At 40.9% G+C, this 24,008-nt stretch overlaps 1 protein-coding gene across 1 annotated transcript in view; it reads left to right on the forward strand.

The window, feature by feature from the left end:
• Positions 1 to 374: 374 nt before the first annotated feature.
• TMEM26 (transmembrane protein 26) overlaps positions 375 to 24,008 on the forward strand; it is a 165,963-nt gene continuing 142,329 nt past the window's right edge. The window contains exon 1 of the mRNA XM_077455431.1: positions 375 to 430. Coding sequence (XP_077311557.1) covers positions 390 to 430 — 41 coding nt within the window. The 5' untranslated portion in view covers positions 375 to 389. The remainder of the gene's footprint in view (positions 431 to 24,008) is intronic.

Consider the following 24,008-nt stretch of genomic DNA (forward strand, 5'->3'; position numbering starts at 1 on the left):
GATTTAGATGGATTCTGTGCCCAATTAACAAAGGAATCTCATCAGTTTTTAATACTGCCACAGATCCTCACCAGATAGGGCCTGGAGTGCAGGATAGGAACTGTCTGCATACAGCTCACAAGTCTCTTGTCAATGTGCAGTTAAAGAAGTACAGCCATGGCATCTGTGAGCTTGTCATTGATTTGTAATCAAACACATGTGACTCCTGAGCACAGAAATATGCTTCTTCTTGATAATGTACAGTCCTGTGCACCCATGCACATGAGCCCTATATATTCAACTATACTATAATCAATCTTGATCCATTTGTTGTTACAGTTTTGAAATGGGCGTATCCCCTGAGAACGTGCGTGCACACAAAACACGGTGGGAGGATCCTTTATGTGCTGATGTCATGCCAAGTCCACAAGCCAGATCAGCGGCTATTGGAGTGAGTTTGAATTGTTTGTTTTAACATTTTCCACGTGGTAATTTATTTAATTGTGCTGGCCAATTTTAATAATAAACTACTATACTATATCCTCCTTTTGTGGGCTGCATGGTGCGAACTATTCCACTTAGGAAGATCAGTATTGTAATTTGGTATTTAGACTGCTGAGGATTGCCTGGTGATACAGGATTAGATATCTACATGCCTTAATATCTCATCCATCTGGTGAGTGCATATAGGAGGTGGAGGTTTGGCACATTGCTGTTGATAAAGTGGATTATTAATGCAACCTTGGCATGCACTATTTGGGGAATAAGATTGAAGTTTATATACTGTATATACAGTATCTCACAAAAGTGAGTACACCCCTAACATTTTTTTTTGTAAATATTTTATTCTATTTTTTCATGTGACAACACTGAAGAAATGAAACTTTGCTGTAAAGTAGTGAGTGTACAGCTTGTATAACAGTGTAGATTTGCTGTCCCCTCAAAATAACTAACACACAGCCCTTAATTTCTAAACTGCTGGCAAAAAAAGTGAGTACACCCTTAAGTGAATATGTCCAACTTTGGCCCAAAGTGTCAATATTTTGTGTGGCCACCATTATTTGCCGGCACTGCCTTAACCCTCTTGGGCATGGATTTCACCAGAACTTTACAGGTTGCACTGGAGTCATCTTCCACTCCTCCATGATGACATTGCAGAGCTGGTTTATGTTAGCCCTTGTACACACGGTCGGAGAATCTGTCGGAATGTGTCCTATCGGACCGTGTTGTCGGATAATCCGACTGTGTGTGGTATGCATCGGACTGATTCCGTCGGAATATCTGTCTGACCCAATTTTCCAACTTGTTGGAAATATTTCCCGACCAACTGGGCCGATCGGACATACTCCGATCATGTGTAGAGAATTTTGATCGGACCAAGTGCCACGCATGCTCAGATCAAATTCCTACATCAAAGCTATTGGCTACTAGCCTGAATGTAGTCCCATCGTAACGAAATTACGTCATCACGTTCTGAAAGATCAGATTTTTCGACAACTTTGTCCAACCGTGTGTATGCAACAGTTTCGGACAAGATCCGACGGACAAAATCTGACGGGAAAAATCTGACGGATTTGGTTGTCGAAATCTCCGACCGTGTGTACAGGGGCTTAGAGACCTTGCGCTCCTCCATATTCCATTGGAGGATGCCCCGCAGATGCTCAATAGGGCTTAGGTCTGGAGACATGCTTGGCCAGTCAATTACCTTTACCCTCAGCTTCTTTAGCAAGGCAGTGTTCATCTTGGAGGTGTGTTTGGGGTTGTTATCGTGTTGCAATACTGCCCTGTGGCCCAGTCTTTGAAAGAAGGGGATCATGCTCTGTTTCAGTATGTCACAGTACATGTTGGCATTCATGGTTCCCTCAATGAACTGTAGCTCCCCAGTTCCAGCAGCACTCAAGCTGCCCCAGACCATGACACTCCCACCACCATGCGTGACTGTAGGCAAGACACACTTGTCTTTGTACTCCTCACCTGTTTGCCACCACACACACTTGACACCATCTGAGCCAAATAAGTTTATCTTGGTCTCATCCCACAGGACATGGTTTCAGTAATTCATGTCCTTATTCTGCTTGTCTTCAGCAAACTGTTTGCAGGCTTTCTTGTGCATCATCTTTAGAAGAGGCTTCATTCTGGGACAACAGCCATGCAGACCAATTTGATGCAGTCTGTGGGGTATGGACTGATCACTGACAGACTGACAGACTGACAGACTGACCGCCCCCCTTCAACCCCTGCAGCAATGCTGGCAGCACTCATACGTCTATTTCCTAAAGACAACCTCTGAATATGATGCTGAGCATATGCACTCAACTTTGGTCGACCATGGCAAGGTCTGTTCTGAGTGGGACCTGTCCTGTTAAACCATTGTATGGTCTTGGCCACTGTGCTGCAGCTCAGTTTCAGGGTCTTGGCAATTTTCTTATAGCCTAGGCCTTCTTTATGTAGAGCAACAATTCTTTTTTTCAGATCCTCAGAGAGTTCTTTGCCATGTGGTGCCATGTTGAACTTACAGTGACCAGTATGAGAGTGAGAGTGATTATACCAAATTTAACACACCTGCTCCTCATTCACACCTGAGACCTTGTAACACCAACACCTGACAGATGACACCGGGGAGGGAAAATGGCTAATTGGGCCCAATTTGGACATTTTCACTTAAGGGTGTACTCACTTTTTTTGCCATCGGTTTAGACATTAAGGGCTGTGTGTTGAGGTATTTTGAGGGGACAGAAAATCTACACTATTATACAAGCTGTACACTCATTACTTTACATTATAGTAAAGTGTAATTTCTTCAGTTTTGTCACATGAAAGGATATAATAAAATATTTACAAAAATGTGAGGGGTGTACTCACTTTTGTGAGATACTGTATGTTGACTCTGGGACTAATTTGCACTATAAGCACTTTCTATAAGGACTATTTTGTTTACATATATTTTGTTGGGAATAACCCCATAACATATGAGTTGTTTTTATTTACTAACAGTTAGTTTGGGTTGCACCATTTTTTAGACCTTTATTTATGCACATATTGTCTGTGTGTTTGTTTATAATATGTTAAGCATTGCACTGTCGCGATGTATAGTTTTGAAAATATGATTGCTAAATGTAGAACTCCACTGCCACTGATTATTCAAAATGTATTTACAGGTTTATTTGACCAAAAGTTGACCTCCTCCTAACTTACATTTAATCAGTTTCAATCAGGTTTTGCATTTCCATAAACTTTTTGAGATTTCAAAGTCCACCTGACATGAACAAAAACATCAACACCAGTATTTAGTGTCATGCTAACAAAGTCAGGCATCTGCCACACAAAGAACACCAAATAAAGGAAACACTTTGCCCAAACTGCATCCTTACACCCATGGTAAGATTTCTGTATTGCCAACAGGTCGTGGCCTAGGGCACTAAAGATGCCAGGTGCAGTACATAACTTCCACACTTCACACTGCAGAGTTTTTACACCTAGAACCAAACGGATAGCAGATTGTTCCCAGAAAAGTTAAAGAGGGGAAATCTTCAAATTGGGACATTAGTTCTGGTGAGCTGGAGGTCTCTAAGAAATTCCTTTAATTTGCAGGGCTTTCCTCTCACTTCCTGTTTGGCAATGGGACAAGAAGTGAAAGGGACACAGATGGCAAAAAAACAATCTGATATAGGTTATAACCCTCACTTACCCTATCCAAAATGAAAAAAAAATGTTTTGCCTAAAGTTCTACTTTAAGTTTTAGGTGCAATAACTAACAATAGGGGGATTGTAACTTGGAATCTTGTATTGTACATGGGAAGGTGTTAGCTGCAGTCAGCAATATGATCTGTGGGTGGCTGTGTGCAGAAATAACCTGCTGAGAGGTTTATAAGCACATCAAACACTTTACCTTGTTTTCTTATTCACACTATTTGCATAGGAAAGTTGTTAAGTCTAGAAGTGTCATTTGATAAGCTTCAAACTTAAATGTGTAAACAGTTGCTTATAAACACTTACTTTGTATATTAAAGAGTAGCTTTAGAGGTCCAAAAAAAAATAGTGTCTGTCTTGCGATGCTTTCTGGCACTTCGGAAGCACTGCCCATTCATTCCAATGGGCAGAGGCACAGTGCTCCCACACCATCCCAAGGATGCAGCTTGCAAGACTTTTTTTTCCCATCCCGCAAAGCACACCGCCCCAGTGTGAAAGCACTCGGGCTTTCCCACTGCGGAGGCATGACAGGCAGTTTTCAGCCACTTTAGCAACCCGCTTGCTCTGCGGGGATCGCTACGTTAATCCCACTGAGCCGGCGAATGACAAGTCCATCTCTGCACACTGTGCAGGGACGGACCTGTCAGAGAGACCACTCTCCTCTATGGGGGATCGGATGATTATGGACCGCCTGTCCGTTTTCAGCCGATTCGATCCGCCATACAGATGGAAAATAGGACATCCATCCATCTGGATTTTGAAGAGCAGATTGTATCGGGGCAGATCAAATGTCAGCGGACCTGTCACCGCTGATATTTGTTGCTCCATATGTATGGAGCGACCGTTCAGATCCGCCTGAAAAAACTGACAGGCAGATCTGAACGGTCCGCACATATGAAAGGGGCCTTAGTGTGAAAATGTACTCTAAGACCATAAGCTGGAAAAATTGTGTTGCCTTTACTTAACAACAAAGTTGAAAACATGAAAAGTCTAATGAGTCTGCCAAAAATAAGTTTAGTTGACAGTACTTAAAGAGCTGATGCAAATAGTTGACTCCATTTTTTTTGAGAAGACCCAGTACAATATTTATTACAGTGCATTAACTTGTCTGGAACCAACGTTTTAAGTGATATTAACTTATTTTTTCTTGTAACTTTCTCAATTTTTTTAAGTTGGTAAAACTTATTTTCCAAATGTATTTGATATACTGTATGTTTGAAGGTTTTTATATAAAAATAATACAATAGTATGGTAAGGAATAGTCTCATGAAAGAGGCTTTCAAAACAAATTAACATATTTTATTTATAAAGTGTTACAAATGTAATATTATTAAAGCAGCAACAAATGTAAATGTAAAATTCTTTTTGAAAAAAAGCCTCTTTTTGCAGCACAATAATGCTGTCTTTGTTTTTAAATTTTAATAACATGGGGTGCAAATTGGGTAGGGCTTGAGGTCTAAAATGTAATATGCAATAACTTCAGAACCGAATGGCAGAAACATAAATTTTTGTGGTACAAAACAGTTTTAAGCTTTTCATAATTGGATAGGCTACTATCCATGTAAAAAGTGCCTTGTATGTCATCATAACACTACAAAACTACAAAAGAATTTAGATCGACAGTGACTGGTCGAACTTATACCATCACACAATTTTGTACCTGCACCACAACAAATGCGGTCTACCTGCTGACCTGCCCCTGTGGCAAGCAGTATGTGGGCCGGACCATAAAATCTTGTGTCCAGACTAGAAACCTTTTGGATCTACAAATTACAAACGCATCATCCTCACGGGATGAACGTAAAATGGGATATTAATTCCTTTATAAATAGAGTGTAGGAGAGACATTTTTCGGTTTTAATATATTCAAGGAACAATTTTTCAATACATATTTGTTAATCATTTTAGTTTTTCCATTATTATTTTAGTATTGATATCTATATTTGTTTCATTTATATTATTTTTTACATTTGGGTAATGGTATCTACTTAAAACTATATATATATATATATATATATATATATATATATATATACTATTAGTAAGGTAGACACATACTGTATGATAGTGCTAATAGACTTTAAGAGTTTGTTAATCTCTGTCAGGGTATGATTTAAATAAAACTCCTTATATTTTTATATTTTTAGCATTTTTAAACATTATATTTTTATATTATGATGTTTTATTTTTGATTTACAATGTATATTAACATGATGATATGTATTGGTACTGTACATGACCCCATATGCGATGTACCCAGTAGTAGGTACAGCTTGCTGGCTGTTGATGACGAACAGATTACCATTTATTTGTGCCCGACATTAATGGCAATCCGGCTACTGTGTAGGCTAAGCGGGATTGGCGCGCTTTGCAGATACCCTGCCCACTATTGACAGGTCTACGGATCATCTAATGCATAGGTTTATGTTCGGCTGGTTCTATGAGTGTTATGACATCTTTGCATCATTTCTAGCTCCAAGCCTTGGTTTGAACTGGGGCTTTGGAGGCTGGGAAATGAACGCTGAGCATCTTGCCGGCTGAGTTATTTTACACCAAGCCTCTTTCTGGTATCGAGGTTTGGATGTTACCATGCTGGAAGTCGTGTAACCAAGCCTCTCTTTCATAGAGAGGCGTGGTTCCCAGATATCGCGCCAGAAGTTGTGTAAACAAGCCTCTCTTTCATAGAGAGGCTTGGTTCCCAGTTATAAGTCCTCGCTGTGATAGTGAGGCTTGGCTGTTGAATGTATGAGTTTAGCATTTGCACATTGATTGTGGACTTTGTAGGCACACAAGTAATAGATCTAGAAAAACTTTAGTAATATTTATCTTGTTTTATTAAAAATGAGTATAAAAGACTGGGGTACAGTTACTACAAAAATATGTAACACAAGGATAAAATTTGTTGTTAATATACCCTACACATATAGAGAATGACATCACATAATAACTAATGTAACCACACTCATGACAATGAACCGTATGGGTTCTTGAATTATTGCATGATGTAAATATCCAATAAATTGTGTGTCCAAATCTAGGTCCGGGTATATACATTTTTTCAGAAGCTCGACATGTTGCGCGTGGCATATGCTTCCTCAGGATTAGCAATTTTCTGATACATAGTAAAAAATACTAAATAATACATATAAATATACATATAATATAATATTAATAATAATTTATCTAATTAACAAAAATAATCAAGAAGGAACAGGAGACACCGCTCAGCTCATTTAGAAGCCACAAGATCACTGTTATCGGCGGCGGGAGCGTTGCCACCCCGCTCCTGCCGCTCTCCCGTGCCCACCGCCACTTACCGGAGCCATCAGTAGCGGCGGAGGTGATCAGGTCCTTTCCTCGACTGAGTATGGAGATGAGTGAGGTTAAGATGGCCCCCACTCGTCTCTATACCATAGGAGGGCGGAAGAGACGCCAAACGGTCACTTCCGCCCATACCTCTAAAAAAAATTTCAATGTCATTTTTTCAAATGACATTTTTTTATTTTTTTTTTATTGCATTTAAGTCCAAATATGAGATCTGAGGACTTTTTGACCCCAGATCTCATATTTAAGAGGACCTGTCATGCTTTCTTCTATTACAAGGGATGTTTACATTCCTTGTATTAGGAATAAAAGTGATCCATTTTTTTTTAAAAGTGCAAGAATAAATAATATCAAGTAAAATAAATAATAAAAAAACATTTTTTTTTAAAAAACACCCCGTCCCGACGAGCTCGCACACAGAAGCGAACACATACGTGAGTAGCACCCGCATATGAAAAAGGCAGTCAAACCACACATGTGATATATCACCACGATTGGTGGAGTGAGAGCAATAATTCTAGCCCTAGACCTCCTCTGTAACGCAAAACATGCAACCTGTATAATTTTTTAAATGTCGCTTATGGAGATTTTTGAGGGTAAAAGTTTGACGCCATTCCACGAGCGGGCACAAATTTGAAGCATGACATGTTGGGTATCAATTTACTCGGGATAACATTATCTTTCACACTATAAAAAAATTGGTCTAATTTTACTGTTGTCTTTTTTTTTATTCAAAAAAGTGAATTTTTTCCAAAAAAAGTGCGCTTGTAAGACCACTGCACAAATACGGTGTGAAAAAAAGTATTGCAATGGCTGCCATTTTATTCTCTAGGGTGTTAGAAAAATAAACTAAATATAATGTTTGGGGGTTCTAAGTAATTTTCTAGCAAAAAAAAACTGTTTTAAACATGTAAACGCCAAATCTGAAAAAGAAGCCTGGTCCTTAAGTGGTTAAGCAACATTAGCCACTTGCCCACTGGGCACTGCTCTTACATTTTGAATGACAATTACTCAGCCATGCGACACTGTAAACATACAAAATTTTGTCCATTTTTTCACACAAATAGAGCTTTCTTTTGGTGGTATTTAATCACCACTGAGTTTTTTTATTTTTTGCGCTATAAATTAAAAAAGACAGACAATTTTTATAAAAAATGCATTTTTCTTCATTTCAGTTATAACATTTTGCAAATTGGTAATTTTTCTTCATAAATTTTGGCCAAAATTTTTACTGCTACAAATCTTTGGTAAACAAATACCCCAAATAAGTGTAATTTTTTTGGTCTGTGTGAAGGTTATAGAGTCTACAAGCTATGGTGCCAATCACTGAAAATTGATTATACCTGATGTACTGACTCATTTATATCATGTAAATGAGACAGTACAGTAAATGTCATGAAAGTACAAATACCCCCCAAATGATCCCTTTTTGGAAAGTAGACAGTCCAAGGTATTTAGTAAGAGGCATGGTGAGTTTTTTGAAGTTGTAATTTTTCCCACAATTCTTTGAAAAATTAAGATTTTTTTACTTATTTTTTTTTTCACAACCTTGTCATAACAGCAAGTTATTTCTCACACACAGCATATGTATACCACAAATCACACCCCAAAATACATTCTGCTACTTCTCCTGAGTATGGCGATACCACATGTGTGAGACTTTTACACAGCCTGGCCACACAGAGAGGCCCAACATGCAGGGAGCACCATCAGGCGTTCTAGACACATACATTAAACATGTAATTTCTTGACAACCTTTAAGCCCTTGTACACACGATCGGACATTCTGACGGAAAATGTCCAATTGGACCGTGTTGTCAGATAATTCAACCCTGTGTGGGCTTCATCTGACTTTTTCCGTCGGAATGTCCGACCAACAACGTTTGAGAGCTGGATATAAAAATTTTCCGACAACATGATCCAATCGGACTTTGTCTGATCGTTTTGTAGAGAATTCCGATCAAAGTCCAACGCATGCTCAGATCAAATTCCTAGACCAAAGCTATTGGCTAATAGCCTGAACGTAGTCCCGTGGTAACTAAATAACAGCATCACGTTACGGACGATCGGATTTTCCGACAACTTTGTCCGTCCGTGTGTATGCAACACCAGTTTCGGACAAAATCCGACGGATTTTGTTGTCGGAATGTCCGACCGTGTGTACAAGGGCTTACACCTTTGAAGGCCCTAGAGCACCAGGACAATGGAAATGCCCAAAAAATGACCTCATTTTAGAAAGTAAACACCCCAACATATATTTAATGAGGCATAATGAGTCTTTTTTTACACTAGTTTTTGGAAAATGTAGAAACAATTTTTGTTTACACAAAGTTGTCCATTGATGCTTTCTATCTGCTTTCATGTTTGTCTTTAAAAATGCTGGTATGTTTTCTTTGCTCAACAGTCTGTATCCCTGTCCAAATCACAATGCTTTATTATCTGCCTTGTCTTACCCAAAATTATGGCCCCTCTAACTTTAGTGCCCTCTTTCTAGCCTGTTTCTGAAGTTAGAATTTAGCCCTGTTAACCATCCAAGCTTTATTGCCTCCTGATTGATAATTGAAATCCACCCACACCCCACCCCTATCAGTATAAAGCTAACCTTCACTTTGGGGGAAGCTAATGCTGGGGGTCTTTCGCCAAGTGGGGGATTTCAATAAGTGGAAGCACTTCTGACTCTGCACTTCAGCGAATGCACAAAGCAAAGGTACACAAGAAAATACTTTGAACAACGCTGCATAGACACCAGGTGACCTTGTTTAACACTTTAGCACTTTCTCCTCATAACATGCATTCTCTACCACTCCTTCTGACAGCTCTGTCCTCTCTACTAAAATTATCTCAACTCCACCCCACTTCTCCCCCCCACAGCATATATATATCACCCTCACTCCTGTCCTCTCCTTATTACTGCACCCACCAACTCCTGCTAATTCTAAATCCACACACACTAAAAGTCTCCAAGACCCTGGGGCATGTCCCTTCATATAAATCACACTCCCATATTGCCTCCCTCACCCTCCTGCTTCTCCTGACCTCTGGAGATATATCCCCAAACCCTGGACCTCCATCATTAAACTGTACCCATCACCCTGCACCCTCTGGCAGCAGCCGCAATCAACACAATTTAATTCCGATTTCTATTCTTCCCAAGTCCAGACTCCCTTTCTCTTGTGCCCTTTGGAACTCCCGCTCTGTCTGCAACAAACTCACCTCTCTACATGACATCTTTATCACCAACTCATTTAACCTACTCGCCGTCACCGAAACCTGGCTCCACGAATCAGACACTGCATCTTCTGCGGCCCTATCCCATGGTGGGCTTCTTTGGACTCACTCCCCCAGATCCAATGGACATAAGGGAGGAGGTGTTGGAATCCTTCTAGCCCCACATAGCCCCTTCCAGGTACTTCAGCCACCTCCCTCTCTGTCACTCTCCTCTTTCGAAGCACACTGCATTCGTCTCTTCACGCCAATTTCTTTAAGAATAGCCGTGATCTACAGGCCCCCTGGACCAGTATCAACTTTTCTTGATGACTTCTCTGCCTGGCTACCCTACTTTCTTTCTTCTGAAATCCCCACAATCATTCTCGGGGACTTCAACATCCCTATTAATACTAACACCTCTGCTCCTTCCAAACTTCTCAGCCTAACCTCCTCCTTTGACCTGAAACAGTGGATACATGATCCTACTCACTCCGAAGGCAATATCCTTGACCTCGTTTTCTCTCACCTTTGCACTCCATGCAACCTCTCTAACTATCCATTCCCTCTCTCTGATCACCACCTTATTAGTTTCACTCTCTCCCTCTCCTTCACCTCCTCTCCCTCCAACCGCATTAAAGTTACCCGCAGAAACCTACGTCATCTCAAGCCTTCTCTTCTCTACTCTGCTCTTGACAACCTCCACGACAAAATCTCACCCCTATCCTGCACCAACCTAGCCACTTCTGTCTACAACACTTCACTTCTGGCCTCTCTGGACTCTCTGGCCCCCCTCACCACACACAGAATCAAGCCCCGACCCCTTCAACCTTGGCAAACAGATGTCACTAGAAGTTTGAAAAAACGTAGTCGTGCTCATGAGCGCCTGTGGCGCAAGACCAAGTCTCAGAGAGATTTCAACCAATATAAATCTGCCCTCCAAAACTACAATTCTAGCCTCCTCTCTGCCAAGCAGAACTATTTTATCACTCTCATCAGCAACCTATCATCCCGCCCCCGTCAACTCTTCTCTACTTTCAACTCTCTACTTCGTCCTCCACCACCTCCACCCACCAACTCACTCACTGCCCAGGAGATTGCTAATCACTTCAAACAGAAGATTGATACAATTCGCGCAGAGATCTCTACTGTTCTAATACCCTCCACGCTTTACACATCATGCCCACAGTCACAATCATTACTTCCCTCTTTCAACCCCACCACTATAGACGAAGTTGCTAAACTACTTGGTAATGTCCACCTTACCACCTGCCCTCTGGATCCTGTTCCCTCGCAAATGCTACGTTCACCCTCTGACTCTATGCTACACTCTCTAACTCACATCTTCAATCTCTCACTCTCTTCTGGCATCTTCCCCAACTCTCTAAAACATGCACTTGTCAAACCCATACTTAAAAAACCCTCACTGGACCCATCCAATCCTAACAACCTACGCCCCATCTCCTTGCTCCCCTTTTTATCCAAACTACTCGAACGTCTGGTCTACAACCGACTGAGTGACCACCTCGCTGATAATAGCTGCCTTGATCCCCTTCAGTCTGGATTTCGTCCCCAACACTCCCCAGAAACTGCTCTCCTAAAACTAACAAACGATCTACTAACGGCCAAAACCAATCGACATTATTCTGTACTCCTCCTCCTGGATCTCTCTGCTGCCTTTGATACAGTTGACCACCCCCTCCTTCTCAAAAAACTCCACACCTTTGGTCTCTGTGACCGTACTCTACAATGGTTCTCTTCCTACTTATCCAACCGCACCTTTAGCGTTTCTTACAACTCTACTTCCTCCTCTCCTCTTCCTTTCTCTGTTGGGGTCCCCCAAGGTTCTGTCCTTGGACCACTCCTATTTTCAATCTATACCTCCTCCCTGGGTCAACTGATAGCCTCCCATGGCTTCCAATACCACCTCTATGCTGACGACACCCAAATCTATCTCTCTACCCCTCAGCTCACTCCCTCTGTCTCCTCACGTATCACTAATTTACTATCAGAAATATCAGTCTGGATGTCACACCACTTCCTCAAAATCAATCTATCCAAAACCGAACTTATAATTTTTCCTCCCCCATATGCCCCTTCCCCTGATCTCACTGTCAAAATTGATGGCACAACCATAAGCCCATCCCCTCATGCTAAGATTCTAGGTGTAGTCTTGGACTCTGAACTCTCCTTCAAGCAACACATCCAATCACTGTCCAAATCTTGCCGCCTCAACCTCCGCAACATCTCCAAAATACGCCCCTTTCTAACCAATGAGACAACAAAGCTCTTAATTCACTCGCTGGTCATCTCTCGCCTTGACTACTGCAACTCCCTCCTCATTGGCTTACCTCTACATAGTCTAGCACCTCTTCAATCCATTATGAATGCCGCTGCCAGACTCATCCACCTTACCAATCGCTCGGTGTCTGCTACCCCTCTCTGTCAATCCCTCCACTGGCTTCCGCTCAGCCAAAGAATTAAATTCAAAATACTAACAATTGCATACAAAGCCATCCACAACTCTGCCCCCAGCTACATCACTGGCTTAGTCTCTAAATACCAACCTACTCGTCCTCTTCGTTCCTCTCAAGACCTCCTGCTCTCTAGCTCCCTCATCACCTCCTCCCATACTCGCCTCCAGGACTTTTCCAAAGCCTCCCCAATCCTATGGAATGCCCTACCCCAATCTGTCCGCTTATCTCCTACTTTATTAGCTTTTAGACGATCCCTGAAAACACTTCTCTTCAGAGAAGCCTACCCCACCCACACCTAACTGTATTTTCATTTTCTCCATCAGCTCATCCCCCCACAGTTAAAACCTTTTGTTTCAACTTGACCCTCCCTTCTAGATTGTAAGCTCTAACGAGCAGGGCCCTCTGATCCCTCCTGTATCGATTTGTATTGTAAGTGTACTGTCTGCCCTCATATTGTAAAGCGCTGCGCAAACTGTTGGCGCTATATAAATCCTGAATAATAATAATAATAATAATAATAATAATAATTGATAAGATATTTCTAACACAAAGCATGTACATAGCAAAAATGACACCCCAAAATACATTTTGATATGCCTTCTGAGTATGGCGATACCACATGTGTAAAACGTTTCCACATCCTGGTCACATACAGAGACCCAATATGTAGGGAGCACCATCAGGTGTTCTAGGGACATACATTTGATATGGCATGGATGTGGTATGGATGAGCACTGATGTGGCATGGATGAGCACTGATGTGGCATGGATGAGAACTGATGTGGCAAGGAGGTGTACTGATGTGGCACAGATGAGCACTGATGTGGCACAGATGAGCACTGATGTGGCACGACTTTGCATGAATGAGCATGAATGAGGCATGGCTGCGCATGGATGAGAATGAATGAGGCACGGCTGGGCATGGATGAACATTTCTGGGCATGGATGAGGCATTGCTAGGCATGGATGAGGCATGACTGGGCATGGATGAGGCATGGCTGGGCATGAATGAACATTGCTGGGCATAGATGAGCATGGATGAGCATGGCTGGGCATGGATAAGCATGGATGAGCATGGTTGAGGCAAGGCTGAAGGAATGGCTGAGTACGGATGAGCAATGCTGAGTAAAGCTGGGCATGACTGAGCATAGTTGAGCACAGCTGGGCATGGCTGAGCACGGATGAGCGTGGATGAGGCATGGCTGGGCATGGATGAGTATTGCTGGGCATAGATGAGCAGATATGAGCATGACTGAGCATGGATGAGCAGAGATGTGCATCGATGAGCATGGCTGGGCACAGATGAGTACAGCTGGGCATAGATGAGCATGGCTGGGCATAGCTGAACACGGATGAGCATGGCTGAGCACAGCTGGGCATGGATGAGCACAACTGGACATAGATGAGCAGGGATGAGCACAGATGAGCATGGCTGAGCACTGCTGGGTATGGATGAGCATGGTAGGGCATGACTGTGCACAGCTGGACATGGCTAAGCATGGTCTGGAAGACCCGACGGTCATGTACATTCACAGGTGATGGCCTCCCAGAGTCTTCTGACTGCACTGTAGCAGTCATTCGGCTATGGCCCGGTCGGCAACTGGTTAAAGCATGTGAACGATAATTTGTTCAATGTTCATTCCACACCTTTCAATGCCATTGCATAGCCTTGTAGTGACTTCTTGTCACTGGTGGCGCTGTTTTGTCCTGATAGGCTGCAAACGTATGGAAATTGCCTTGTGCAGAGTTTCAAAGTTCCAAAAAACGTGAAACTCTTTTGAAACTACAGCATCAAAACTTGCACGTTTGACAAACATCTGCTTAAATTTCAGTCACACAAAAAGGTAATTTTTCAAAGTAAATGTAACTCTATTAGAATTCTGGAAATGTACATACCTTAAAAGTTTTGTCTAGATTACTCAATATTATACATTGTTTTTGTAAATGTAAAAGGTGTGTTTTAAGAACTAAGGTAAGGTACTTAAAATATCAAAGTAAATTCATTAACATGTATTTATTTGTTGAAAATGATAATATTTTTATGTTAAAATTACAAGCCAACAGAATCATTTTTATCAGTGTAGTCTGGTTCAAAAAAGACCATTGAGTTCAACCAATAAAAAAGGGAAAATTAAACTACTCACTGCTACTCTACAAAGACAAATAAAACAAATGCAAATTAAAAAATAGTAACACTTAAAATGTTTTTTTTTCTTTTGGTGCAGGTAGGACTATTTACAATACCTTTTAACTGACTCAAGTTGAACTTTTCTTTATATTTGCTAAATACATTAGAACAAAAGGCATTTGAGTTTTATGTTTTCTTTGTAAATCTTCGATATCATCATTTGATGTACAATATTTGCCTTACAAAGTGATCATTTTGTGCCTTCTGTATTTTAAATGTGCAAGATATCAGCTGAAATTCTCCTTTAAGAGACTCAACATGCATAGTCCTATTTTGACCAAAATGCTATTTCTGTCCAGAATTAAGTCAGAAAAATAATATTGCATTTCACTTAGCAGGAACACAATGTTTTAGGTATACAGAAGATTTGTATGTAGAAGTCACAGACACAGTTTTACTCCCTAACATAGGCCAAGGTCAAGATAGCAGCTCCAAGTTAACAAAGGTTCAGATTGCAGAAATTGTATAAATCAGTTAAAATTAGAAATTATTTTAGCATGAATAGAGGCATTGTTACTCACAGAGTTGGGATCAGCACATTCAGGTCTCAACCTAATTATGTGACATTATTTCTGTGTATTTTGCTACAAACATGCAACTTTTTCTTCCGCATATTTGTAACTACCTCCTCAAAGGTCACAAGTGCCATGGAACAGCTTTACAAGTCCAGGAAAGCAGACTATAAATTCACTTTATGTCAAAACGCTAACAATACTATAGATAAGTGCTTATGTTAAAGCTTCTCGCTGCTAGAGAAAGTTTAAACTGTAATCAAGTGTGCCAGTCTGTCAATGCAGCCTATTGTTCTATATTACAGCTTCTCAAAAAAGCCTGGGACCCAGGTTTACAAGCACATAGCTGGGTGCCAGATTTTCTTGTGCTTCATTCATTTTTAATGCATCTTTGCTTGACTTCAGGGAGCACAATAATGAGAAATATATATGTTGTTTAATTACCATAAAACTCCAGCCAAGTCCTTGATTTTTTAATTATTTAGAGTGGGGAAGAATTAGAAACTCATTGAGGCTTTTGTTTTCATTAGGGATAATTCCCCATTCTTTCTATATGGTGACCAATACAGGAAGGGAGTGCACATCCACATCTGGCACATAAGAATAAAAATTAAAGGCTCAAACCTACCACAATATATCCAAAAGAAACAAAAAAATATTTTGGCTGGAGTTTTACCCCAACTGACGAGTATGAGTTTATCCACTAAAAGGATCTGCAATCATAATGGTAGGCCCGATTAAAGTGTCCCAAGAAGAGAACATAATTGGGTCCAGCCCTAGTTATCAGAAGGGATGAATGAAAGGTTTAAAAAAAAAAATCATACAATCTGCACATTTTTTAAATCACCTAAATACTGTATATGAGTGCAAATTTCTCCAGTTTATAGCAGATCATACAGTTGAATGACAAATGCATGGATTCTTAGCCCTTGTACACATGGTCGGACATTCCGACAACAAAATCCATCGGATTTTGTCCGACGGATTTTGTCCGAAACTTGTGTTGCATACACACGGTCGGACAAAGTTGTCGGAAAATCCGATCTTAAGTAACGTGACGGCGCTATATCATTACGACGGCACTACGTTCAGGCTAGTAGCCAATAGCTTTGGTCTAGGAATTTGATCTGAGCATGCGTGACACTTTGTCCGATCGGAATTCTCTACACACAATCGGACAAAGTCCGATCGGATCATGTTGTCGGAAAGTTTTATAGCCCAGCTCTAAAACTTTGTCCGTCGGATATTTTCCGATGGAAACAGTCCGATGGAGCCCACACACAGTCGGATTATCCGACAACACGGTCCGATCTGACATTGTTCGTCGGAATGTCCGACCGTGTGTACAAGGGCTTAGACTGCATGATTTTCTGCAATTCAGAAAGATTCCCTTGTACATTTTTCACTGAATTAAAAATTTGAAAATCTCTGATATTATGTTTTCAGCCAACTCGTCAGCTATTTAGGCTAAAGAGGAAGCTGAGGGGCTAGCTACCCTCTAGAACAGGGGTGTAAAACCAAATTTCATTGCAGGCTGCATCAGCATTATCGTTGTCCTCAAAGGGCCACTTGTATCTGTTGGAGAGAAAGGAAAAGTGCTACTACCCCAAATCATCCAAATAACCTCTTGAGCTGTTGGGTGCAGGAAAAGCAGTTACTCAGCTGCCAGCACGATACTTAATAAAGATAATCCACAACTCCATTCAATCTTTACAAATTTATTGATACTCCATTAAATAGGTAGGTACAGCAGATGTTAACGCGTTTCAGCCATGACTGCCTTATTCACAACATTTATGTACAAAAAAAGCACAGAATATATAGTATAAAAACATTGCCCCTCCTTCTATTGGTCACAGAAAATGTCAATCAATTCATTAGCTGCTATCTAAGTGGGACCACAGAACAGAGGGGGTTGGAATTCCTAAAAAGCAAGCCAAAAACTGGTGATATAATAATAATAACTAAATAAATAGTAATAATGATAAAAAATCTTGCAACTGTTAGACTATATCTGTTTTTTGCAGGCCTTTTTTTTTCTCCAGAGAATATGTGCAGGAACTCCACATCAAACCACATCAAACGGTGTAGCCAATTTGCACTAACATTGGGAGGATCTTAGGGGGGCAATAAATACCAGCAATGTATTATGTGTAGAGTGCAGGGATGTGCTATGTACAGAGTGCAGAGTTCAGGGGTGCGCTGTGTACAGGGCGCAGTGTTGAGGAGTGAGCTACATATAGAGTTCAGGGTCTAGGGGTGTGCTATTTGCAGGGTTTAGCCCTATTTCACAGGCTGTCCACATCTTACCTCCACCCCTGGGTGCAAGGGCCAAATGAAATGGGCTGGCGGGCTGGATTGGGTGTGCAGGCCTTGTGTTTGACACATGTGCTCTACAACTCTTGCACTCCCCCTTCCCACTGCCCTTTGCCCCCACCCCTCCCCATAAAAAATAACTTAGCTATAATAATCTACATCCTATATTTGGGTGTGCACTTCACTGTTCAGTTGATGTGGATACTGATTATTACCCAGTCAGAGTGGGCACTGGATATACTGCCCATCACTCCCAGGAGGGCACCAGCAAATGACATAGATGGTGAAGTTAAGTGAGCATCACAAGGCTTCAGAACATTTCTTTTTTTTGTTGCAATAACTAGTGAATGGATGGAGGGGGAGGGAGAAAGGGATAGGAAGTGAGCTTTGCCAGAAGAACAGCTTTAATTGGTATTATTAGACATGGAGTTAACTATGAGTTAGAAAATTCCTGTCCAAGATCAGTGACAATTAGTATACTAAAAAAGAAATATGAAAAAATGACATTGTACTGTAAAATAACTTGTGTATTGTGTTTCATGTGTTCTATACATGTTACAAGATCCATACAAGTGTTTGGCCTTGAACATAAATTGGAAGTAAGAAAGTCATGTAAAATGTATCTACTATATGCATAGGTGCATGTCTAACAAACAAAGCATATATTATGAATACATAGGATTTAAATTGTTATAAAGATCAGAATCTGCATATCACAAAGTCAATTGAATTAACATAATTACAAAATACTGACAGGTTTATCCAATGTTAATTTGTTTGGGGGAAACCAGCAGCAGGATCTAGTCAAGTCAAGTCTAGTCAAGGAAGAAACAGCTGCATAATGCCATTATGCATCCTGAATAATCAGGCATAGTAAAAATCTGGAGAAATAGAAAAATAAATAAAGCAAAGCATGCAAGAAAATATGTACACCTATAAAAACAATTGTGAATCCGAATAACAGTTCAAACCCTATGGGTGTAAATTATTCAACCAGTAAATCCAATAAAAATATTTACATATACGGTAGGTATACATTCTTTATTTCATTTTGTAAGTGAATGAACCATTATATAGTTTAATGGTGACAGCAGGGACACGCAGTCAGGGTAGGCAGGTGAGGTAGAGCCATTAACATAAAAATAAAATAAAATAAATAAATAACAAATAAATAAATGAATAAACTACCAAGCTTCAAAGGGTCATAGCTCAGCGACCTGGGGGGGGGTTAGGTAGCTCAAGTCCTACCCAACCCCTATGACCTATGGTTCCGGAGATACGTGCGTCATGCGCAACCTGTCAGAAGCTGCATATTGAGCGGCCAGTTTAAATACAAGCTGGCACACTCCGTTTGCAGCAGACTAGGAGGTTGAGCTCATAGTGCCTCTCACTTCTTGTCAGAAACACTGAGCTCAATGTACAGCTTGGATTTTTGGACCAATGGTAAAGTACCATTGGCCCAAAATATCCAATAAAAATGCTGCAGTGGAGGCACGCCTCTCACTGCAGTGTCATCATAGATGGGGCCATGTGTCTAAAAGACAAATGCGCCCTTGCAGCCCAGCCCTCTTAACTAGTAGAAAAAAGGGTATAAGATTTACCCACAATCCCATGTTTTTCTTACACAGTTAAGAGGGATAATGAAACTGCTGATGAAAAGGTACTGTTATAATCAAACTAAATCATATATTTATATGCTATATGTTATAACATACTAATTTATAGACATTTCGTTTTCGTTCGAAAAATACATTTATTTAGTTACTCTCGAAATTCATTTTTATTTATTTTTTATTTTATTTTGTTTTTCGTTAAAAAATTGCATTTGTCCGAAAATCCAAATGAATTAAGGTCGAATCTGTCATTGAAGACTTATGGTGTCTGTCGAATGTTTAAAGAAGATTTGACGGAGCAGCGAAACTCACTGTATGATGCTGCAATCATACATCGAATATTTCGACTACAAGCTATAGTAGGATTCTAATGTTGTACGTCTTCTATGTTTTTTTCTAAGGCTATTTGCATTGCACAAAGGTCATGTTAGCATTAGCATTAAGAAAAAAAAATTAAGAAAAAAAAATGCATGGGGGTCCCCCGAAATTCAATACCAGGCCCTCCGAGTCTGGTATGGATATTAAGGGGAAACCCATGCCAAAACAAATGGCGTGGGGGTCCCTCTCAAAATCCATACCAGGCCCTTCAGGTCTGGCATTGATTTTAAGGGGAACCCCGCACCAAAAAATAAATATATTGCGTGGGGGTCCCCCTCAAAATCCATACCAGACCCTTATCCGAGCACGCAACCTGGCAGGCTGCAGAAAAAGAGGGGGGACAAGAGAGTGCCCCCCCTCCTGAACCCTACCAGGACACATGCCCTCAACATTGGGAGGATGCTTTGGGGTCCCCATGTTGATGAGGACAAGGGCCTCATCCCCACAACCCTGGCCGGTGGTTGTGGAGGTCTGCAGGCAGGGAGCTTATCGGAATATGGAAGCCCCTTTTAACAAGGGGACCCCCAGATCCTGGCCTTCCCCCCGTGTGAAATGGTAAAGGGATACAAAAGTACCCCTACCATTTCACCAAAAAAGTGACAAAAGTGTTAAAAATGACAGGAGACGGTCTTTGACAAGTCCTTTATTAAAGTCTTCTTTCATCTTCTTTCTTCTGGTCTTTCTTCTTCTTTTCTTCATCCTTCGGTTTCTTCCTCCATCTTCTTCTTCCTCCAATCCTCTTCTTCCTCCAATCATCTTCTTCCTCCAATCCGCTTCTTCTTGCTCCAGTGCACCCCCCCCCCCGCGGCCTGCCAAGTTGCGTGATCGGGTCGTGATAAGAGTCTTGTGTGGATTTTGAGGGGTACCCCTCGCCATTTTTTTTGGTATGGGGCTCCCCTTAATATCCATACCAGACCTGAAGGGCCTGGTATGCTCTTGAAAGGGAACCCATACTATTTTTTTTTTACATTAAAGTCGTTATTATGTAGGCGAAAGGTTAAGGGACTTTAAGTGAAATGTAACCTGGTAAGGTCACCTATTTCCATCCCTTGGGACTTAACATGAAACCATGACCTGGTAAGGTCATGTATTTCCATCCATGTAGTGATCAAAAAAGGGGGGAGAGCAACGGGGGCGGGACTTTAAATGAAGTGCGAAATTATAATAGAATAGTATAATTTGGCGAACAATTGGGAAATTTTAATAAGTTCATAAAAATATAACATAGACACGATTAAATCATTTACAATGGATAAGAGATACTGGCAATACATAATGGTAATAAATTCATAAAAGATATAATAAGTACACAATTAAATCCGTTGTAATTGATGTGAAGCATTAACAATACGTCGTGGCAGCATATAAGTAAAGTATGAACGTAACAAAATTCCACAGTTCACCAAATGGAGTTGAAATAAGACCATAAAGCATCAAATAGTGCCTGCATGACGGGTAGCCTCAATATTCTGTGGACAATATTTGGACAGAGCATCTGTAAAAAGCTTGAATGCGATTAGGAAAAACACGACTTCAATATCTCTATGCGTTTCGTGGCTGACCGCCACTCATCAGGATCAAGCGTGTACGGTAGCTACAATGAAAAAAAGGAATCCGTATAATATAGTAATAATAACAAGCATGGCATAAAGGTGGGGTAATAGGCCAAACCCCACATAAGGTACGTGCTTACATATTATGATTCGCTTGGTGGTGACTGACCATCGGGCTCCACCAGCCAAATCGGGGACACCTCCCCCCGGGAGCTGAGATGGGCAGAGCCGCGAAGGCCACCCACAGGGCGGCCAACCAAGGCAGATGAACACCCACGAGATAAACCTGTGTGGGAAGGACCAAGACAAGATAGTGATTAGTGGTGATGGAAAGGTGAAGCCAGGACAAAGGGAGCCCTGGATGAAAGTGTGATTGTGAGACAGAGCAGATCGAAACTAAAGCCTCAGGCTAAAATGAAAAAGAAAGGGAGAGAAAAAACAGCCTTGAGAATGAGTGTAATTGTGAAGGAAAAGCAAGTCAGACCTAATACCTCTGACTAAGATGAAAGGAAGGGGGGGAAAAGGGGGGGAGGGAAATAAGTGTGATCCGTGAGAAGATAAGTAAAGAAGGGACGGATGATAGTAGAGAAAGGCTGCCACGGGAACCACCCACCAACGTCATGCCGCGCACTCGAGGGAGGGGCAGAAGGCGCCGCCGCACGGGCATTGGTACGCCCGGCTTGCCGGCACCAATGCCCCGCCCACATGACGTGCGAGTATGGAAATCACATGAGGGCACACGCTGGCGTCCAAGAGGACGCGCATGTCCGGCATGGACTGCGTGACGCTGACGCACAGTGGCAGCCCATCCACCCCCAACAGCAAAGGGAAGGAGGGGGAGGAGGGGCCCCAAGGCGCGTCACAGCTCCCGGATAGAAAGGACCCAATACGGCGGCAGTGTTGACCGACCAATCAGAACACAAACAAGAGGTCTAAGTAATGACCAATTACTAGTTTTGGTAAAGAATAATTCATGATTAGGATGGTAATAGCATAAAAACAATTGCATTAGGTTAAACTCAAAAAGAACAAATAAAGGGCAATATAATGCAGGACATCTGGCAGGATTGCAAGATTAAAACCAAAATTACGCACAACCATCCCTATTCAGAGGTGTCCCAGATTTGGCTGGTGGAGCCCGACGGTCAGTCACCACCAAGCGAATCATAATATGTAAGCATGTACCTTATGTGGGGTTTGGCCTATTACCCCACCTTTATGCCATGCTTGTTATTATTACTATATTATACTGATTCCTTTTTTTCATTGTAGCTACAGTACACGCTTGCTCCTGATGAGTGGCGGTCAGCCACGAAACGCGTAGAGCTATTGAAGTCGTGTTTTTCCTAATCGCATTCAAGCTTTTTACAGCTGCTCTGTCCAAATATTGTCCACAGAATATTGAGGCTACCCATCATGTAGGCACTATTTGATGCTTTATGGTCTTATATCAACTCCATTTGGTGAACTGTGGAATTTTGTTACGTTCATACTTTACTTATATGCTGCTACGACGTATTGTTAATGCTTCACATCAATTACAACGGATTTAATTGTGTACTTATTATATCTTTTATGATTTTTTTTACCATTATGTATTGCCAGTATCTCTTATCCATTGTAAATTATTTAATCATGTCTATGTTATATTTTTATGAACTTATTAAAATTTCCCAATTGTTCGCCAAATTATAATATTCTATTATAATTTCGCACTTCATTTAAAGTCCCGCCCCCGTTGCCCCCCCCCCCTTTTTTTGATACATTAAAGTCGTGTTGTAAGTCGCGCTGTGATTCACACTCAAGTCGTGTCCAAGTTGGCTCCCAAAGTCGTGCTGGAAGTCGTGTTACCCCTGTGTGAATAGACTGTTATGATACAATTTCAATAGACACAGATTGTTATTGTCAGAGTCACGTCGAATCTCCTATCTGTATCGAACTGTGTCAAAATGAAAATAAAGCATTTATTTATGTCGGATCTTTAGTTTTTCAGATTCTGTGCTTTCAATACCTGAAATTTGGCCAAAAATGCATGCAAACGAATGCACATGTCTACTAATTTATCATTCATCTATTTACTGTGAAATTATTGGTTAGAAGTTATAACTTCAAACTTCAGTAATTTGTCAGTTAAACCACCTGCTTGAGTACAGTTTTTGAAAATATAACAAATTACCTTAAAAACAATATTTAATAATTATTTGTATATTACTTACTTCTATTTATTAACACCTTGCTACCCAGGCCAATTCTGACACTTCTCTCTTACATGTAAAAAACATTTTTTTTTGCTAGAAAATTACTCAGAGCCCCCAAACATTATGTATATATATTTTTAGCGGACACCTTAGGGAACAAAATGGTGGTAGTTACACCTTTGTATGTTACCTGGTATTTGAGCGGCAATTTTTCAAACTTTTTTTTTTGGAAAGAAACCATTTTATGAATAAAAAAATTAAAAAACACGAAAGTTAGCCCGATTTATTATTATTTTTTTGTATAATGTAACATGTCACACTTTAAAATTACGCACACTTGTGGAATGGCGCCAAACTTCAGTACTTAAAAATCTCCATAGGCGACACTGTAAACATTTTTACAGGTTACATGTTTAGAGTTACAGAGGATGTCTAGTGCTAGAATTATTGCTCTCTCTCTAATGATCTAATGATGTAACTTGTGGGTATCTGGCTCTGATACTAGCCAGTGCCTCACCAGCCACTGACCCCACAGCATATCCCTGGGTGACAGTATATGAAAGTTTTAAAACCTTT

Source organism: Lithobates pipiens, unplaced genomic scaffold (assembly GCF_037356315.1).
Source record: "Lithobates pipiens isolate NorthernLeopardFrog02 unplaced genomic scaffold, aLitPip1_a1.2 Scaffold_25, whole genome shotgun sequence".
NCBI classification, from domain to species: Eukaryota; Metazoa; Chordata; class Amphibia; order Anura; family Ranidae; genus Lithobates; species Lithobates pipiens.